This window comes from Oncorhynchus mykiss, chromosome 17 (assembly GCF_013265735.2).
Source record: "Oncorhynchus mykiss isolate Arlee chromosome 17, USDA_OmykA_1.1, whole genome shotgun sequence".
Classification (NCBI taxonomy): Eukaryota; Metazoa; Chordata; class Actinopteri; order Salmoniformes; family Salmonidae; genus Oncorhynchus; species Oncorhynchus mykiss.
Genome location: NC_048581.1, coordinates 81548308 through 81570663, shown reverse-complemented (window position 1 = coordinate 81570663; position 22356 = coordinate 81548308). Strand labels below are relative to the sequence as shown.

At 42.7% G+C, this 22356-nt stretch overlaps 1 protein-coding gene across 1 annotated transcript in view; it reads right to left on the bottom strand.

The window, feature by feature from the left end:
* The window catches only part of LOC110494696 (chemokine-like protein TAFA-2), a 169974-nt gene that overhangs the window by 31498 nt on the left and 116120 nt on the right, over positions 1-22356 (bottom strand). Inside the window, exon 3 of the mRNA XM_021569989.2 lies at positions 14583-14732. Within this exon, the coding sequence (XP_021425664.1) occupies positions 14583-14732 (150 nt within the window). The remainder of the gene's footprint in view (positions 1-14582; positions 14733-22356) is intronic.

Below are 22356 nucleotides of genomic sequence, written 5' to 3'. Positions count from 1 at the left end.
ACAATATCAGACAAGCTCGAAATGAACATCCACAAGCCTACTATCACCGGCTTCGTTCAGCTTAATTTGGTATGCTCAATGAAAGCCCTACTGCCCACGTTGGGTTGCCAATCTCGACCCTCCGAGAACTTGCAAGCACAGCTTTTGAAGCATCAAAAGCAAGCCGGGCTAAGAGCCCGGACACCTCGACTTTCGAGCTTAGGCAGGAACCAGTGAAGGTGCTGCAACGGGGACATGTGGGGTAAAAGATGACGATCAAAGGTGGTGGCTACCACGTAACCACCACCCCGCCAACCACCGCCATAATAATAGCTACGAGGAACGTCCCCAATCTAACAGATCCCCTAGAGATCAACCTAGCCGAAATGCCCGTGTGCCTAACTCTCACAAAGGGTCAGGACCTAAGGGTAACAAGCGTAACAAAGTGTTCAACAATGATCTAAACACTAACCAAAATTATCTAGAAGCTCTGATAAGAGATGTACTGCATCGCAAGATATCTGAGAAGGATGACAAGGATAAGTCATCATGACTAGGCGTAAAATTGTTGGAAACCAAGTTTTTAAATTTGACCCCTATTTCTCCCCAATTTCGTGGTATCCAATTGTTTTTAGTAGCTACTATCTTGCCTCATCGCTACAACTCCCGTACGGGCTCGGGAGTGACGAAGGTTGAAGGTCATGCGTCCTTCAGATACACAACCCAACCAAGCCGGACTGCTTCTTAACTCAGCGTGCATCCAAGCCGGAAGCCAGCCGCACCAATGTGTCGGAGGAAACACCGTGCACCTGGCAACCTTGGTTGGCGCGCACTGAGCCCGGCCCGCCACAGGTCAAAACCAACCCAGCAGACGTAATCACGAACGGACCCCCTACGGGAATCGTTCTCAACGACAACCTCATAATTAACTGCAGAGGTGTATGTCCACCTAGATGCAGAGAATGTGTACCGTCAACGCATTCCACCTGCGGCGCATTTGAGTTGGGCCGGGGCTGACTGGACCAGCCAGGCAATTAACCACGCCCAGCTAGACACTGCCCATATGTTGGCCCAACTCCAAAAGTTCACAGTAACCCAGTCAGAACTAGCAGAGCCCAGGCGAGAGAAACGATTCGTCGGGGCGCTATTATCGATAGGGGCAGCCGTAGGGTCACTATTATCCCTAGGTACCACTGCCGTCAACGCAGTCAGTCTAGCCACAGTCAAGAGGAATGTTAGGGAGATTACTGAAGAGATGCCACTTATCCAGCAGCAGATGAAGGCGCAGGCCCTCAGGTTGCAGCATGTGGGAAAGTCTCTCCAGGACACTATTCTGGTGGTCAACACACATGCCACTGTCCTGAACAAAACTATCCTGTTTGTAGGAAAGCTAGCAGAGGTCATGAACCATGACTATGCCCATGTCCAATTGGTTCGATTGTTACTGGAGGATTTTCTCTGTGAAGTTAGCTCTTCTATGGACCACTTGGCCATGAATAGAATCCCCTCATATCTAGTGCCCCTCTCAATGGTGCACAACATATTGACCTCAGCTACTTCAACCACGATAAGGCCATAACAGTCACATTTGGCCTATAGTCTGGGGTCGGCCATCCCAATACACGTTGATGTTGGTCGTAATGAAGTGGGATTTCTACTGACGCTGCCGGTTGTTGAACTGGAGAATATCTACAGATTGAAATGTAGGATTTTGGCGTGACAGTACCCACGTAAAGATTGCCACGCCCCCAGTTGTAGCTTACCAGAAAAACAACCCAGATTTCTATCTCACCCCTAACCTGTTAATGTGTACTCTAACCAAAGATGTCCACTACCTCTGTCCTAGCAAACCGTTTGTCAGGGATAACACTGAGCGTCTTTGTGGTATTAAAGCTATCACCAGCGAAGAACGTATTAGGTCCTAAGACCTAATTAGGTCTTATACCAGGATCACCTGTGGGACGGATCGATTCCGATGTTTGGAAAGTTAGCAATAGATCCTGAAACCCCCTTAGGGGGCCCAGTCCCAGCCTCCTCTCCTGAACTCATTAGGTCAGCCCAGTAATGTGCCCAATGTAAGCTTTGGCCTTCAGGGGCCAAGTTTTTCCAAGTGCCTTAACTACCCACCTGCAAGTAGGATCACCATAGACATGACATTAGAGACAATGCCATGATAGAGTCATTTAGCCAAGACCTTGGACATACAGTGGGGCAAAAAAGTATTTAGTCAGCCACCAATTGTGCAAGTTCTCCCACTTAAAAAGATGAGAGAGGCCTGTAATTTTCATCATAGGTACACTTCAACTATGATAGACAAAATGAGAAAAAAAAATCCAGAAAATCACATTGTAGGATTTTTTATGAATTTATTTGCAAATTATGGTGGAAAATGAGTATTTGGTCACCTACAAACAAGCAAGATGTCTGGCTCTCACAGACCTGAAACTTCTTCTTTAAGAGGCTCCTCTGTCCTCCACTCATTACCTGTATTAATGGCACCTGTTTGAACTTGTTATCAGTATAAAAGACACCTGTCCACAACCTCAAACAGTCACACTCCAAACTCCACTATGGCCAAGACCAAAGAGCTGGCAAAGGACACCAGAAACAAAATTGTAGACCTGCACCAGGCTTGGTTTGAAGATATCAACTGTGGGAGCAATTATTAGGAAATGGAAGACATACAAGACCACTGATAATCTCCCTCGATCTGGGGCTCCACGCAAGATCTCACCCCGTGGGGTCAAAATGATCACAAGAACGGTGAGCAAAAATCCCAGAACCACACGGGGGGACCTAGTGAATGACCTGGGTCGTCGCAGAGAGCTGGGACCAAAGTAACAAAGCCTACCATCAGTAACACACTACGCCGCCAGGGACTCAAATCCTGCAATGCCAGACGTGTCCCCCTGCTTAAGCCAGTACATGTCCAGGCCCGTCTGAGCATTTGGATGATCCAGAAGAAGATTGGGAGAATGTCATATGGTCAGATGAAACCAAAATAGAACTTTTTGGTAAAACTCAACTCGTCGTGTTTGGAGGACAAAGAATGCTGAGTTGCATCCAGAGAACATCATACCTAAGGTGAAGCATGGGGGTAGAAACATCATGCTTTGGGGCTGTTTTTCTGCAAAGGGACCAGGACGACTGATCCATGTAAAGGAAAGAATGAATGGGGCCATGTATCGTAAGATTTTGAGTGAAAACCTCCTTCCATCAGCAAGGGCATTGAAGATGAAACATGGCTGGGTCTTTCAGCATGACAATGATTCCAAACACACCGCCCTGGCAACGAAGGAGTGGCTTCATAAGAAGCATTTCAAGGTTCTGGAGTGGCCTAGCCAGTCTCCAGATCTCAACCCCATAGAAAATCTTTGGAGGGAGTTGAAAGTCTGTGTTGCCCAGCAACAGCCCCAAAACATCACTGCCCTAGAGGAGATCTGCATGGAGGAATGGGCCAAAATACCAGCAACAGTGTGTGAAAACCTTGTGAAGACTTACAGAAAACCTTTGACCTCTGTCATTGCCAACAAAGGGTATTTAACAAAGTATTGAGATAAACTTTTGTTATTGACCAAATACTTATTTTCCACCATAATTTGCAAATAAATTCATAAAAAATCCTACAATGTGATTTTCTGGATTTTTTTTCTCATTTTGTCTGTCATAGTTGAAGTGTACCTATGATGAAAATTACAGGCCTCTCTCATCTTTTTAAGTGGGAGAACTTGCACAATTGGTGGCTGACTAAATACTTTTTTGCCCCACTGTATATAGAACATAGTCCAAATTAGATGATTAAGGTGTGGTAGACACATTTTGTATACTTTTATGTTTTTATTCCATTATTTTTCGCTTCATTTCCTTTGACACTTAGGAACCAGTAGAGCCTAATGCCGCTCGTTTGGGGAGGAAATGTAATGATGTATTGGCTGAGTGTTGTGCGTTATTAACGTCTGCCAAGTTACTGCCTAGGTCCACTAACCGGGATAACCGGACAACGGGTCGGAACACAGAGCCACTGCCGAACCTCCCGGGTCCATTCTGCTGGTGGTCCGCAGTTTGCGGAAATCCTACCAGGGTGAACCATCAAAGGGGGGGGGGGGGGGGGGGACTGCTATGATGATCCACAAACCAGGACATCCATCCATTCTTATGGTGGGTTGCAACATACAGAATCATTCCAAGTTGAACCTACCAGAGGGGGACTGTCATGACTGTCTTGGTCAGGTTACAGGAGACCACAACCCTACAGATTATCTCTCAACCCCAACAGAGGGGGATAGATCTAGGGTTCTGATGATGCGGGGGGTTTTATGGCCCCTCACGGCCCTGGTAAATCTCAGGCCACAGACAAATTCCTTTGTCCCGTTACTATGGAGAACCAGCCTCAGAACATTAAACATGAAATAAAGGGACTTCGGAACAATGGTTTCCGTCAGCCACAATGATGGACTATGAAAATGTATGTCATTTTTGTTCTGTTATTAAAGGTTAATAGATGATGTTATTATGAAAACATTGTAATGTGAAGGGTTTTCCTAGTGTATGTCTGATGTTTATACCTTGTACGTAGTATGGAAAATATCCAAATCAAAGAGAATGTTTTGGGGAAGATGAAATGTTAAGTTAGTTGTCTAAAATGGGATTTGAGAAAAACCTAACCCTTGCCTCATTAACTTGGTACGCCCAGAGAATTTCCCTAAAGGCGGTTACGCCCACTTCTGACCCTAGGGTATAAAACCTGTGAGTATAGAATTTAAAACAGAACTACGTGACCCCAGCTGCAGCAGGGTCTGAAAAAGTCAACCAACCCAGAACTCAACGCAAGTTTGAGGACAAAGAAATCCTTTTCTACCCAAGCTACGGATGAGTAAGCGGGTGAATTCAAGTCGAACCACCTAGCTTCCATCTCCCATCAAATCGTGGTATCTAAAGGGTTTCATTCCTATGCTGTGAGCTCTGAGCTACAGAGCTGTATGTCCTCAGAAGACCCCTTCCAGAGAAAAGCGGGGGGAACAGACTCCTAAGCCAAAAGGGACACAGACACCGGGAGGACGAGCAACGAGGTGTGCAGGAGAAATGCATCATCGAACAACAGAACGGTCCACGCAGAGAATCCCCGGAGATCACCCCCCACGTAATTACATCATTATATTCTGACCCATAAGAGCGGCAGTTTGAGGCAAGGCTAGGGTTAGAATAGCATAGCTGACAAATTTACCAAATGTATATTTCTATTGTGTACTTCTTTTTTTTCCTCTCTTTTGAAATTCCCATTGTGGGTAACACGTGCCATAGTGTGTTGGCCCGTTATACTAAGTTCTAATCAATAGCCTATAATGTGTTTTGTCTATGTGTATCTTTTATCATCATTTTAGCTTTTTAGTAAATAAATATTCAATTAAGATTGGTGTGGTACGAATTCATTAGTGGGACTCGGATCCGTGCAGATTCAAGGGCTATACGACGTTCAGATTATGAGACTGGTAGAGGAAACTGGTTAATTAGCGGCTGTTGTAAAATCGATATTCTGATATTCTTTGAGTTAATTTGGGAAATGGAAACTCAATAAAAACTAGTTTACCCATGGTGCCCCAGGTTAATGAGTTAATAATTGCTTGATTCAGTTAATCATGTAATTAGAAACTTGTAATCATTCGATGAGCAACAGTCGTCACATTAACTAATACAACGTCAAGACAATAGTCTAAGAGTTTAACCACGTGGTATGGTTAAAAGATTCAGCAATGGTCTACGACCTTTGTCTCCACCTAATGGAGAAAAGCATGGTCTGGTGATAATTTCTCAAAGTTGGGTTTTATTCGGAATGGCAGAAAAGGGCTGTCCCAGGATGTCTGACCCTAACTGGGCTCAGGGGCGGTCCTCTGATTTAGTTCACTCCAATCCTCTTTTTGAGTTTTCCTTCATTAAACAGTCCAAAATCATATTACACCATTTTACAAACAGTATCATACTCACTCATTCATCTTATACAACAATTGGATGTAAACCTCATATCTGAGGCTATTATATAAACAGTGTTATGCTAATGTTGCCACACTGTCTCCCATGAGCTTCCCCAAGTTGTGACAAACGGACCAGTTCGTAGCTGGATTCTTCACCGACCTTTTATACTTTCTCCGGAACATGAAATTTGTTCGTACCTCAAGTTCTGTGAGGTGGAAGGAATTGCTTTGTTCTCTATGAAAATGTACTCTCTCTATACTGTGTCCATGAGGAGATCCTCAGGAATTTACGTCTCTCTGACCACAGCAACCTAGTTGAAGGAGGCAAGGGGGAGGCAGGGAGAGGGGGCTTGCTATACCCAAAGATGCCGACCTCCCCCATACCCCCCCTAGTGGTTTGGATCTTGTTTGTCCTACAAGTTACAAATCAACATAAAATCATGAACACTTGATGTCCTGTTTGTAGATCATCGTTACGTGATGTCCTGTTTGTAGATCATCGTTGCTGTCCCCTCTGGTGGTTGAACTTGGTAGGCTTCTCTGAGAGCGGAGCAGTCCACCACAAGGATGGCAGTTGATGTCCGGTTGGTGATCGCCGTTGCGGTCCCTTCTAGTGATGTACCTTAGTAGGTTCCCTGGAGCTGCAAAGTACCCCAGGGAGGGCCAGGGGATATCCTGGTTGGTGATCGCCGTTGCGGTCCCCCCCACCCCTCTCTGGTGGTTTACCTTGGTAGGCCGCCACAAGGATGGGCCGTGGGTGTCTGGATTTGGGGTCGCTGTTCCGGACCCGTAGTCTGGCCGTCGTCCAGACTGGAAAGATCTGGGCAGTAACTTAGACAGATGTTAACAACGCACGCACGCACACACACTCATGAAATATATATAATTACATTCATTCCCCAATGAGCGGCGTTGTGTCACTAAGTGATGGTTGTATGGGGACTTTGTTTATGGCGCTATCACATCAAAGGAACTGAACCGAAAAGGAATGAAAGCATAAACAAAAGATATACAAAAATAATCTAATTGGACTGTATTCTATATACGTACAATGTTCTGGCAAAATGACTATCATAGCATTGTCTCTAATGCCATATCTAGGGTTTTCCTACTTGGTATGTTGCTTAGGCACTATCCTAAGTTGATAACTATATGATAAGTCTACAGCTGTAAGGCACTAGTTTTGGGCAGTCTACAGGGATGACCTATGAACTTCTGGGAAGAAAACTGGTGAGTGCTGTAGAGTCAAAGGCCTAGAAGTAAATGTTCAACTTTACTAAGGCTGGTATTTTGCTTGGACCCTTAAGTGATCTTAGTATAAATACTAATTGGATGTACCGTTGTGCATGTGCGCTTATGCTTACACAAGCGCGCATGTCAAAGAAGGAAGAAAATCAAGTATCCTGGCAGATTACAACTTGTCCAGAATGAGTCTGACGTAGTCAGGTAAGTCACTGTGTCTTCCACTATTGTAGTGGTGATAGGTATGAAGTCTATTTCATAGCTATGTTATCCACGGAGGAGCTAACCTCACAACGGAAGTACTCTTTAAGTATTGGACCAGTCGTACGTGGTGTGATCATGGTTAATGACTTCTAATAATTTCCTCCTGAATGGAGGATTCTATTTGTTAGTGACATGCGTGTTAACCATTGGAAGAGTGCACTGGAGATTCCCTTCCACGTGTTGCACTCTGAGTGACTCCTATATCGCTACTGTCAAGGGTAATTTGATTGGTTAGGTCTCTAACCTTCTTACTGATTGTAGCTAGACTGACTGTCACTGGTATTGGTACTGGTGCTCAAAGGGACCAGTTATCCTACCAATTTATTCTGAAATATTATACTACCGGAACACATGACTGGAGCATTTTACTAGTTGCATTGTAGTTGAACCTACACATGGCAAGGAATTATTATTGTTGCCATTTGTTTTGGAGGTGGACAAGTCCACTGGACTTCCTTTACGACCAGTGTGGTACACCTCAGTACTATCTTAGATGTGTTCTAAGACAATACCAGTCTAGGGGCCTGTCTGGTCCTCACTGTTCTCATAGGGGAGTTTCCAACTAGATTTGATTTATGCTCTGGCGGCCTGGTACGGTGTTGTCCGTAGTCTCGACCCCCCCAACGGCCTCGATGAGGCTCATCATGGGTCTGGGCTACTATTTCCCCCCCCTGTGTGTCTCCGGACTCCCCCACCAGCGGGTGGTGTTGGTGTCCGAGGGGCAATGTACGAGTTGTCAGCGGCCGAGTTGTTATGAGAATGGCTGTAACCTTTCAACCAAATCACCTGGTGTTTGTGCTTCAAAACGCTCAGTGGCTGTCGAGGCATGTCAGTCACCACCGCGTCCGCGTGTGGCAACCTCTTCAGTACCTGCGAACTGAGACGAGGATATCGGTCTGTGATATCGCAAAGTGTTTCAGCAGTGGGAGTCATCGGCTTAGTTGCTGGACTGACGCCATTTGTGTCATTGTAAGGGGTGACAGTCCCCAACAAAGCTGAAGGTGTATCATCGGAAGCAGAGTATACTCTGCGCATCAATGTGGTCAGGGCTCTTAGCGTTGTGAACTTTTGATGCCTCAAAAGCTGTACTTGCAAGCTCTCTGAGTTTTAAGATAGGCAAGCCAATGTGGGCTGGAGGGCCCAAGTAGGTAATGAAGGTGGGATACATGTTCGACAGGAACATTTGTTTAAAAGGTAACAGGTCTTCCATGCCTGTTTCAGTAGGCCAAAGTAAGCTGAACGAAGCCTATGGTAGTAAGCTTGTGGGTGTTCGTTCCAAGCTTGTTTGACGTGTTAGCCAGTGAGCTATCGTGTTTGCGAGTCGCAGAACCACTGAATTCTCATTTCAAAGCTGTGGCAAGTTTAGTGTAGTCATTTAGCACATGTTGCTGTTGTAGGCAAATGAACCTTGTCACGTGTCTATTCGACGTTCGCTTCAACAGGTAAACCCTGTCAGAACCCGTAGTGTTCGGGTAGCCATCCAACGCGTCCTCTATGTCAGCTAGGAACGTCTCAGTATCGTTTGGCTGACCTGGAACGGGGTCAAAGGTGGGGAAATTCTTGATGAGTTTGTCAAGGTATTCCACGCCAAGCGGGCGGAGAGGGTTGGCTTCATCCTGTGGAGAGATTGCGGCCGAAAGGCCAAGAGGAGAAGCCAAGCCTTGTTGTTGTTGTTGGCTAAGAGGCACAATATTACTCAGTGCCGAATGGCCAAGAGGAGAAGACTGAGGGACACATGAGGGAGGCAAGGTCTTGAACCTATCGTCTTTACTCCGGTGAGTACAGGGCTCCGGTTGCTTGGATTGGTAGTCCCGCTGTGACCATTCTGGACTTCCTCCAGATGGTACCTAAGGGTGGTATTCTGCTGCATTGCAGAATCCACTTGAGCACTTAGAGTACTGATTTTGGACACATGAGTGTCACACTTGCTCCTTTCGGTCTCAAACGTATCTGTCATGGTTTGCAGATAGAGGTCTTGAGTACGGAGTGAGAGATTCAGTGATGAGATTTCCTACACTTGCTTAGAAATTAATATTTCCATCTTCATCACCTGAGTTCTCTCATCATTCATTTGGTCAGCGACTTCAATGAGTTCTGCTGATTTGTCATCCAACTTTGTCATTGTGTTCATTAACTTATCGTCTTTGGTCTGTAGCTTTTTGAGTAGAACCGTGTTACTCTGAGTAACGTTCAAGAAAATTTCATGCATGTTATCAAGTTGAGCGCTCCTGTTTGTAGATAACTCTTCAGATTTATCTAGTTTGGAGTGGACATCATCGTACTTAGTTCTGGCTAAATCGAGTGCCCCTGTAGCATATGATTTTGTTCCTGTGGAAGACGATTTTGTTGAAGAGCTTGTGCCTGTTCATTGTCATACATTTTTGCAATTACATTTAATTGTTTAGTTTTCAAGCGCAGTTCCATAGCTAGCAGAATTTTTCCTATTTCTGCATTTGTCATTGGTTTCCCGGTTCTCTACCTCTGTCCCTTTATGTCTCCCATTACCTGCTCGTGCTTCAGCTGTGCACTGCGGTATTGGACAGATGACAATCGCGGATGGCAAGACATCAGGGCTAGACTGGAGAGAACCTTTACGAGGCCTGCGCCCGATAGTGGATTTCGGAAAGCGCTATTGTCTGCTTTTCCACTAATGGCATAATTAGGGTTGGTATTGCTGCTGACTTCAGAGATCAATCCATTTGCGGGTGGAGCTTCAGTAATTAGCGGGCGAGTGGGGACTACCCCCTCTGATAGCTTGCACATTATTAGAACTTTTTGAAAGGAAAAAATGTTTTTCCTAATTTTCCAAAGTTTGGTTTTGGAATATATTGGGAGCTGCAAAGATGATTTTAATATATTTATAGATGTTAATGAACCACCAGTACTGGACAGTACTGTGGAAGTTGGACGTGAATGAATTTGCAAAAGCAAATTTAATTAATCAATGATAATGATTAATCATACCTGGATTGGCTATCTGGGTATTAAACTTTAAATTAACCTGGGAAGTTGGTTCATCTAGGTTACTATTGCAAATTTTAAGGTGTCTCATTTAATTGGAAGAACCTAGAAAAGTATGTTCGACAATTTAAATAAATAAATTGAATGAGACGATAATACCGAAGCAATTGAGATTGCTGGATTATCATAAAGATAATGTTAGGTACATTTACCACTATGGTACACTTTCCCCTCAGGCCAAAGCCATGTGCAGACGATGAATGTGCAAGTAGAGATACTGATGTGCAAAGGAGCAAAAAAATAAATAACAATATGGGGATGAGGTAGTTGGATGGGCTAATTACAGATGGGCTATGTACAGGTGCAATGATCTGTGAGCTGCTCTGACAGGTTATGTTTAAAGTTAGTGAGGGAGAGATGAGTCTCCAGCTTCAGTGATTTTTGCAATTCGTTCCAGTCAATGGCAGAAGAGAACTAGAAGGAAAGGCGTCCAAAGGGGGAATAGGCTTTGGGTGTGACCAGTGAAATATACCTGCTGGAGCACGTGCTACGGGTGGGTGCTGCTATGGTGAACGGTGAGCTGAGATAAGACGGGGTTTTACCTAGTAAAGACTTATAGATGACAGTAGTGAGAGATCCTCCATGACTGCGAGCTGACTGGCTGCTTGGCTGCCTGGCTGGGCTGTGTGTTTCCAGAAGTGAATTACAGTCCGTGGGTCAATGTCAAGCCGATGAACACAGTGGCAGGAGCGGAATAAACAGAGCGGCGTAGTGGAGGTGGGAGAGGAGCAGAGCTCCAAGGTCTACAGCTGCCTCTAAGGAGGCCTGTAGGGGGTAAGGCTTCCCTTGAGATTTCTAATGCTTCAGCAAGCAGTGTCAAGACGGGAGGAAGCCCCTGTCAGAGCCATTACAGTACAGAACACAAGACAGGGATCGATTCACCTGTCGGAGGGGCCACTGAGGACATGATATTAAATGACCTGTCCCCCTCTCTACTTCAGTGAGCCAGCGCAGCAGCTCCCCAGGTCTTAGTGTCTCATAATCCAGCAGACAGACTGCAGACCGACAGCATATAGCTGGCTGGCTCAGTAAGAAGTTGACTGGGTCAGTTTGAAGTATCCTAAAACAGATCACATACAGAATGCTCTAAGACAAGTGCTCTAAAGAGCTCTTAACCAATTAAATGTTTAGATTGTTCAGTAGATTGTTCAGTAGATTGATCAGTAGATTGTTCAGTAGATTGATTAGTAGATTGTTCAGTAGATTGATCAGTAGATTGTTCAGTAGATTGATCAGTAGATTGATTAGTAGATTGTTCAGTAGATTGATCAGTAGATTGTTCAGTAGATTGATCAGTAGATTGATCAGTAGATTGATCGGTAGATTGATCAGTAGATTGATCAGTAGATTGATCAGTAGATTGATTAGTAGATTGTTCGGTAGATTGATCAGTAGATTGTTCAGTAGATTGTTCAGTAGATTGATCAGTAGATTGATCGGTAGATTGTTCAGTAGATTGATCAGTAGATTGTTCAGTAGATTGATTAGTAGATTGATCAGTAGATTGATCGGTAGATTGTTCAGTAGATTGATCAGTAGATTGATCAGTAGATTGATCAGTAGATTGATCAGTAGATTGATCAGTAGATTGTTCAGTAGATTGATCAGTAGATTGTTCAGTAGATTGATTAGTAGATTGATCAGTAGATTGATCGGTAGATTGTTCAGTAGATTGATCAGTAGATTGATCAGTAGATTGATCAGTAGATTGTTCAGTAGATTGATCAGTAGATTGATCAGTAGATTGATCAGTAGATTGTTCAGTAGATTGATCAGTAGATTGATCAGTAGATTGATCAGTAGATTGTTCGGTAGATTGATCAGTAGATTGTTCAGTAGATTGATCAGTAGATTGATCAGTAGATTGATCAGTAGATTGATCAGTAGATTGTTCAGTAGATTGTTCAGTAGATTGATCAGTAGATTGATCAGTAGATTGATCAGTAGATTGATCAGTAGATTGATCAGTAGATTGTTCAGTAGATTGATCAGTAGATTGATCAGTAGATTGATTAGTAGATTGTTCAGTAGATTGATCAGTAGATTGATCAGTAGATTGATCAGTAGATTGATCAGTAGATTGATCAGTAGATTGATCAGTAGATTGATCAGTAGATTGTTCAGTAGATTGTTCAGTAGATTGATCAGTAGATTGATCAGTAGATTGATCAGTAGATTGATCAGTAGATTGATCAGTAGATTGATCAGTAGATTGATCAGTAGATTGATCGGTAGATTGATCAGTAGAAGAAAATATTTTACCCTAAATGTGACCCATCACCTGGATTCGGTCTTATGTAGCAACATTTGAAATGGTACTTTTACATAGGATAAAAGACTCCGAGCTACAAATTTGTATATCATACACTGCAGTTGAGAAACAACGGGAAAGTGAGTCTGCATTGAAAGTTAATAAACTTGTAACCCCACTTTTTAGAAAATGACACATGATATTTTTGGTACACCTACTGGAGAGCTCTTCTTTGTCTACACCCATTCAGAATTGTTCACACCCTCTTTAGCCTTAGCCCCACCCATTACTTTAAGGTTTCACATATGAGGCCATGTGCTAAACAGAGTGAATACGTAGTGTAGTAAACAACCAAAGATTTCAAGTCTAAAAGTGGTGAAAGTAGCAGCAAAAAGTAGTAGTATGTTGGCCTATATTCTAATCTGAATTTGGTGCAGGTCATGTTGTACTTTACATTACGCTCTCTGGTAAACACCCACTCTATCAAATAAAATCAAACTTTATTTGTCATATGTACAGGATACAGAAGGTGTAAACAGTACAGTGGAATGGTTTATTGCACAGTGGAGTCTTGCATAGTGGAGTTAGCTAAACAATTAATCATCATCCCAACTCATAATACCATGCACCATGCATGAATCTGCAGGTTACTAAAGCTAACCAACTAGGTTCAATGTTAGTTAGCTAATATTAGGCTATAACTAGCAATACAAATGGCTTTCTGAGATACAAATAATATTACTAAACAGATCCTACATGTAACGTTAGCTAGCGATACACATAATGTTAGCTTGCAATGAAAAACAACTTTCTGAAAAGATTTGAAACATATAATATCTGAAAATGTAGCTAAACTCTTACCCGTATACATTGATGAACATTTCTCCCTGTGTCATGGATGCCATGGTTGCCCTTAATTTGAAGATGTAATCCAGAGACAGGTGCTTTATACAACAGCCTCCTCTGTTCTCTTTTTGACTCTCTCCGTATTTGGCAATCATCTCTCTGCTTCCACCGGGCATTCCACTGATTTCAAATCTCAGTCAAATTCTTCCGTGACAACAACACTGTTGATCGTTGTTTCTTCCCCTATCACGGTCATCAGAAGACTTTACAATTTCAAGTTCAATGAAAATGTTTTTTTTTATACCTAAATCAGGTATTTCCTGATCATCTGATTTAGTCAGAGAGAGTCAACATGGCACATTCGTCCTCCAGAAAGTAGTCCATCACAACCTTTTCCCACTGATCTTTGTCAATAGCGCAATCATCTTCAGGGCAGCAATGCAACACTTCAGTTATTCATGATATCTTAAAAAAGAACGCTGTGGTAGAAAGGATTATCCACACATATTGAGCAGCTCATGTTATAGACAGAAGCATGTTACATGGCAGACCAATCCGAACTCATCTCTCGACATGTACAGCTTATCCATTTTCTCAGCCAATAATGGATAGCAGGAAGGTTCCTGTATTTTTCCGTGGCTAAACCAACTAGACTCAGAATTTAACAATTGTATTCAAATTTACAGATGGCATACAAGTTTTCTATTAAGGCACATGAAAGATCACATGTTCCAGAAGGCATTTTGGCCAAAAAACGCATACATTAAAAAAAGTATTTTTAAAAAACGTTAAAATGTCTTTCCTGTGAAGTAGTGACGTGCAACATATTCCTAGCTTCTTAAACGGGTAACACATTTTGAAAATTTGAAGAAAACATTTGAAACAACACTATTTCTAGGTGATACATGAGTGAAACTAGACCAATGTTGGTCCAATATATAGCCTCTTACTGTGGTGTTAATCCTGTCAATAAAAATACAAAAATGCGAGAGAAAAAACAACGACCGTACCGTCCACACAAGATGGGGCCGCTCTTGTTGTCCCGGCAACCTGTCCGGGGAAGCAGGAACATTTCACCGTCTGGGATCTCTCTTCGATCTTGTTCTTGTTGCAGCAGCGGTGGGCGGCGGTCACTTCACAGGTCCCTGCTTTGACATGCACTGCAAACACAGAGGTGGTTCCATGTTAGAATCATGTTCAACACTCCAGCTCCTGCAGAACAAACACTGTAAGCTACAGCTATGTCTGTAAGGACAGATCTCAAATGACCCTATTCTCATTAGTGCACTCTGTATGTTTGGCCCAGGTTTGAACAGTCACATAGGGCTGCCACATTGGGCTCTGGTCAGAATAGGGCACTACATGAAAAAAGTAGTGGAACTGGCTTTGAGGTCCATATCTGAATTTGAGGGCTACAGGGAGACAAAGACGGTACCCTACAGAGGCTTTGAAACACATACTCTTTGTATGTACCCTACAGAGTCAATAAGACACATCTTTCTTTGTACCCTACAGAGTCTATAAGAAATCTTTCTACAGTATCTACACTTCAGAGTCTAATCCAACTAAAGCAATGAGTATATTGATTGGGAATATCCCTGCTGATCTTAAATGGCCTTTAAAAAAGCCAGAGAAGAGTGGGCAGGAGGAAGTGTATTAGAACCTACCAGGCAGGGACCTCTATATAGCTGACCTGCAGCTCACTGCAAAGATACATCTCTCGTGTACTTTCATGCTTAAATTGTTCTCCACGTAGGGGGCCTTTTCTTTCCTGCAACTGATGAATTATGCATAGGGAAAATCCTTCTTTAAAAGCTGAGAGGGCCACAACTTCAGTGGTGAGAACACGGACAATATAGTCATTGCTTCATGAAGTAAGAGATATAAAAAATACCCCATATAGATTGGTGCTGAATTATTAATTACAAGTATAAAATGTAGACTTTTTTTTGTGGAGATGTTTGAACTAGCAACGCATCAATCCACAGCAATGTTAGCAGAAATACGTTGTCGATGTTGTGTTTTTAAATGCCTCCTTTGATGTAAGGAATCGTGGGCTGAAAGACCACAGAATTGTTGTGTCAATTGAGTTTACATCAATAACAGTATGACCTGTGTTATACCATTTAAAGAATGAGCATTTTAATATTTAGAATAATAATTTACTGCGGGTGATGATATCCTTCATGTACGCAGTTGTCTTTTTAGATTAAAAAAATAAAAATAAAATCTATTTGTGTCTATTTTATATTCATTACCTTTCTTCTTAGTAGGCTTTAGTTTTTTACACATCATTGTCAAGGGGGAAAACGATTCAAAGTTTCAGTGTTATTTTCAGATCAGCCTTAATTACGCCTGTAAAGATTTTCAATTTGGGACCTGAATTGAAAATAGATTGAAAATGGGCCTCCATCTTGTCATTAGTGAGCAATCCAAAAATCTAATCTACAACATTACAAACATTTTGCTTCCAATCAATAAGGGGCCATTCAAATTCCAACAAAAGGCCAGTTAACAATTGGTGATTGAGTGTTTTCCAGCCAACACAACCTTACTGATGCAAACACAGGTGAGGGTCTCCGTCTGTGATGTGATTATCTTTAAGCCAAAGGCATACCCCTGGGTCACAGTTTCAATTGCTCAAATTGAGTATTCAAACTTTTTTGAAGAGGGGGAGATGTATGTGACTGATACATAATCAATAACGGTCCAGTAAAGCTCCGTGACACTCAGTCACTCAGTCACTCTGTTACACTGGGAGATAAACAGAACAATCGAATGTCAGAGTTGAAGGAAATGATCTTATAAGTGATCAAGAGGAGAATTTGAGAACACACAATAGATTCAGAAAACTGAAATGTCATAATAATAGCTACCAGTGATTTCTCCATAGTAATTTGATCAACTTGTTCACTAAAATGTACTGAGCATTCCACAGCAGAGAACTTTCTGCTCCAAACCGAGCAGCCATGTTTGCTAGCCCTGCATGGCTAGCTTTGCCAAGTCACCAGGTTCATCGGCTGCGCCTCCACCCTACGCCCACCAGGCTATTTGTGGTTGAGAGGAGGAGAGCCAGCGCAACAGAGCTACCGTACAGGGTTAGGTCTGGGCTGGATAGATGGAAGACTGGAAGGGTTTACTCATTAAGGTGCAGTTGGCAGCATGCAGCCAGAGCTGTGAGGAGAGGAACCTGTGAAAAATACTGATTAAACCTCAGGCCTCAGCAGCCCTCTACGGGTCAAGGTCACTGACTCAGGAGTCAAACCCCACACCAAGCAGTGTGCATGGTGGGGAGGGGGTAGAGGGGCAAGGTGAGGGAGATTAGGGTGTGAGTTACAGGGGTGAGGTGAGGGGTGAGGCGAGCCTTGGTTGGTAACTACACACAACAAAGAAAAGGCCATAAGCTGGATGACTGCTGATCCTATACCCTCAGCCTACACCCTCAGCCTATTGGGAGAAGGTGGAAGTGAAGTGTGAGAAATATGATGGTCCTGGTGCCCATACTGTAGGTGGACAGGTATATGGGCTAGTTTCCCTGTTATACAGTACATTCGGAAAAGTACTTAGAACCCTTGCCATTTTCCACATTTTGTTACGTTACAGCCTTATTCTAAAATGGATTCAGTTGTTTTTTTCTCATCAATCTACACACAAATACCCAATACTGACAAAGCAAAACCAGGTATTTAGACATTTTTGCAAATATATACAAAAACATTTACGGAAATATTACATTTACATAAGTATTCAGACCCTTTACTCAGTACTTTGCTGAAGCACCTTTGGCAGCTATTACAGCCTTGAATCTTCTTCGGTAAGAAGAAGTGTCTCCCATTCTTCTGCACTGGCTGAGCCACTCAAGGACATTCAGAGACTTGTCCCAAGCCAATTATGCATTGTCTTGGCTGTGTTCTTAGGGTCGCTGTCCTGTTGGAAGATGAACCTTTGCCCCAGTCTGAGGTCCTGAGTGCTCTGGAGCAGGTTTTCATCAAGGATCTCTCTGTACTTTGCTCCGTTTATCTTTCCCTTGATCTTGATTAGTCGACCAGTCCCTGCCAATGAAAAACATCCCCACAGCATGATGCTGCCACCACCATGCTTCACAGTAGGGATAGTGCCAGGTTTCCTCCAGATATGACACTTGGCATTCAGGCCAAAGAGATCAATCTTGGTTTCATTAGACAGGTAATATTTTTTTCTCATGGTCTGGGAGAGCTTTAGGTGCACTTTGGCAAATCCAAGTGGGCTGTCATGTGTCTTTTACAGAGGAGTGGATTCCGTCTTGACACTCTACCATAAAGGCTTGATTGGTGGAGTGCTGCAGAGATGGTTGTCCTTCTGGAAGTTTCTCCCATCTCCACAGAGGAACTCTGGAAATATGCCAGAGTGACCATCAGGTTTTTGGTCACCTCTCTGACCAAGGCCCTTCTCCCCAAATTGCTCAGTTTTGCCAGGCGGCCAGCTCTAGGAAGAGTCTTGGTGGTTCCAAACTTCTTCCATTTAAGAATGATGGAGGCCACTGTATTCTTGGGGAATTTTTTTGGTACCCTTCCCCAGATCTGTGCCTCGACACAATCCTGTCTTTGAGCTCTATGGACAATTCCCTCGACCTCATGGCTTGGTTTTTGCTCTGACATGCACTGTCAACTGTGGGACCTGTTATGGATGATGCGAATTTTCGCAGCTTTTTGTAAAAAATTGCGCAACATTTCAAAGTCCTGCTACTCATGCCAGGAATATAGTATATGCATATGATAAGTATGTGTGTATAGAAAACACTCTGAAGTCTCTAAAACTGGTTAAATCGGGTCTGTGGCTATAACAGAACGTGTTTAGGAGTAAAAATCCCTGGTAAAACTGTTTACCAAAAACACAAAAAAAATATCCGTCCGCCATTCAATGTATTGTTTAAGGCGACCTAAAATAAATGAAAAAAATCCCCTGTAAACGCCTACAGCTTCCACACGATGTCGCCATTGCTGTCAATTTCTGACTCATTTATCCTTGGTTACAACACGAATAGACCCCTCCTTTCTTGAGGCGCACCACAGTATGTTGTGAAACTGAAAAAATGGACGATGATTTCCAGACTTGCTGCTATCGAATACAGATCGCCCCGTGATCAATTTGATACATCCTTAACGTACGCCCCCTTTGGAGAGATTGGGTACCCCTAGTAAACTGGAAAAAAAATCTGTCATTATTATTATTATTGGATAGAAAACACTCTAAAGATTCTAAAACCGTTGGAATTATGTCTGTAAGTATAGCAGAACTCACAGGGCAGGCATTCTTCCAAACTAGTTTCTGTGGCCATGAAAGTTGGAGCAACTTTGACGTCATGGCCCCCACCCTTCCCAACCAGTTATGATTCTGGGGACACTTTCTATCTCTTCCGCTAGATGTCCTCTTTCAGTAGAGCTTTGAATCGTTCAAATCCCGCGAGAATTGACCCTATGGGAGTGAAATTAGTGCGTGCCACGAGAGAATAGGCTGTGCGTATGGGCGCGAATTGGTCCCAGCCATTCCTTTGTTCCAGCACTCAAGAGAAGGGCAAACGATGGCCGATTGAATTGAAGTTTGTTTTGCGTGTCTAAAACATCATAAAGCTTGCTTCTGCACTTAGTTTGACCTGTTTAGTCGACATATAATATGTAATTTTGAAGTTTTGATGCGCAACTTTTCCGGACCAGAGGACGTTTTGGGTGCATTTCAGCTGATGTTATTAGCAGTAGCTAATACAAAGACGCAAGACTTGAAACCAAACGATGTATTGGGTAAGTATGAAGCCTTCCAGAACATTCTGAACGAAGACCATCGAAGGTAAGGGAATATTTATGCTTAAATCTGTGTTTCTGTTGACTCCAACATTACGTAGAAATGTAGCTTGGAACTGAGCGCTGTCTCAGCATATGGAATAGTGTGCGATTTCTGTAACGTTAAAAATAAATCTAACACAGCGGTTGCATAAAGAAGCAGTGTATCTTTCTAACTATATGTAGAACATGTATATTTAGTCAAAGTTTATGATGTCTATTTACGTTATCTTGCCGCGCTACATAGATTTCCTGCGGGCATTTTTGAGTAATTTCTGAACGTGAACTCACTGTAAATGGACATTTATGGATATAAATGGCATATTATTGAAAAAAAAATATATGTACTGTGTAACATGTCATATTACTGTCATCTGATGAAGATTTTCAAAAGGTTAGTGAGCGATTTATTTTTTAATCCTGCGTTTGTTGATTGCATGTTTTGGCTATTCAAATGAGCTGTGTCTGGTGGTGGTTTTACATATATATGTGCTATGTTTTCGCCGTAAAACATTTTAGAAATCTGACTTGCTGGCTAGATGAACAAGGTGTTTATCTTTCATTTGAGCTATTGGACTTGTTAATGTGTGGAGGTTAAATATTTTTAAGAATATTTTTGCGTTCCATGCGCCACCGTTTCAGCTGAACGTGGGAGGGTTGATTCCCAATTGGGAACCAGTATCGTAGACAGGTTAATACCTAAAGTTGGTTTAGAAAAGTCGTTTGAAGTGATTTGTAAAAGTTTATAGGCGACTTTTGTAATTTTAAAAAGTGACGTTGCGTCTTGTAAATGGGCTTTTTGCAGCATCAGACTGGCCTTCAGCAAATGACATTTTGGGTATACAATGACGGATTTAATCGGGAAAAATACCCAATTGTGATGTTTATGGGACATATAGGAGTGCCAACAAAGAAGCTCGTCCAAGGTAATGAATGTTTTATATTTTATTTCTGCGTTTTGGGTAGCGCCGGCTACCGCAAAATCTGTTGTTTACGTGTCGTGCTGGTATTTTGGGGGGGTGCATGCTATCATATAATAGCTTCTCATGCTTTCGCCGAAAAGCATTTTACAAATCTGACTTGGTGGCTAGATTCACAACGAGTGTAGCTTTAATTCAGTACCTTGCATGTGTATTTTTATGAAAGATTGAGATTTATCGAGTACTATACTCGAGTACTATAGGTGGCGCTCTGAAATTTCCGCTGAGCTGTCCCTGTGCAGGGACCACCTCCGTAAGAAGTTATATAGACAGGTGTTTGCCTTCCCAAATCATGTCCAATCAAATGAATTTACCACAGTGGACTCCAATCAAGTTGTAGAAACTTTTATAAATTTTAGAATAAGGCTGTAACATAACAAAATGTGAAAAAGCGTAAAGGGTCTGAATACTTTCAGAGTGCACTGTATACACTAGATGACCAAAAGTATGTGTACACCTGCTTGTTGAACATCTCATACAAAAATCATGGGTATTAATATGGAGTTGGTTCCCCATTTGCTGCTATAACAGCCTCCACTCTTCTGGGAAGGCTTTCCACTTAGATTACTGCGGCTTCCATTCAGCCACAAGAGCATTAGTAAGGTTCGGCACTGATGTTGGGCGATTAAGCCTGGCTCACAGTTGGCGTTCCAATTCATCCCAAAGGTACAACTTTGCACACTCTTTGCATCCTCTCAACCAGCTTCACTTGGAATGCTTTTCCAACAGTCTTGAAGGTGCTGAGAACATGCTGAGCATATGTTGGCTGCTCTTCCTTCACTCTGCGGTCCAACTCATCCCAAACCATCTCAATTGGGTTGAGGTCGGGGGATTGTGGAGGCCAGGTCATCTGATGCCGCACTCCATCACTCTCCTTCTTGGTCAAATAGCCCTTACACAGCCCGGAGGTGTGTTATGGGTCATGATAGTCCCACTAAGCGCAAACCAGATTGGATGGCGTATCACTGCAGAATGCTGTTGTAGTCATGCTGGTTAAGTGTGCCTTGAATTCTGAATAAATCACTGACAGTGTCATCAGAAAACCACCCCCACACCAGCACATCTCCTCCTCCATGCTTCATGGTGGGAACCACACATGCGGAGATCATCCGTGCACCTACTCTGCGTCTCACAAAGACACAGCGGTTGGAACCAAAAATGGCACATTTTGACTCATCAGACCAAAGGACAGATTTCCACCGGTCTAATGTCCATTGCTTATGTTTCTTGGCCCAAGCAAGTCTCTTCTTATTATTGGTATCCTTTAGTAGTGGTTTCTTTGCAGCAATTCGACCACAACAGCCTGATTCACGCAGTCTCCTCTGCACAGTTGATGTTGAGATGTGTCTGTTACTTGAACTCTGTGAAGCATTTATTTGGGCTGCAATCTAATGTGCAGTTAACTCTAATGAAGGTAACTCTGGGTCTCCCTTTCCTGTGGCGGTCCTCATGAGAGCCAGTTTCATCATAGTGCTTGATGGTTTTTGCAACTGCACTTGAAGAAACTTTAAACATTCTTGAAATTTTCCGGATTGACTGACGTTCTAAAGTAATTAAGTAATGATGGGCTGTCGTTTCTCTTTGCTTATTTGAGCTGTTCTTCCCATAATATGGACTTTTTTTAAAACCAAACAGAGCTGTCTTCTGTACCAGCCCTGCCTTGTCACAACACAACTGATTGGCTCAAATGTATTAAGAAGGAAAGAAATTCCACAAATTAACTTTTAAGCACACCTGTTAATTGAAATGCATTCCAGGTGACTACCTCATGAAGCTGGTTGAGAGAAGGCCAAGAGTGTGCAAAGCTGTCATCAAGGCAAAGGATGGCTACTTAGAAGAATCTCAAAAATAAAATATATTTGGATTTGTTTAACACGTTTTTAGTTACAACTATTCCATTTGTGTTATTTCATAGTTTTGATGTCACTATTATTCTACAATATAAAAAATAGTAAAATTAAATAGAAACACTGGAATGAGTAGGCGTG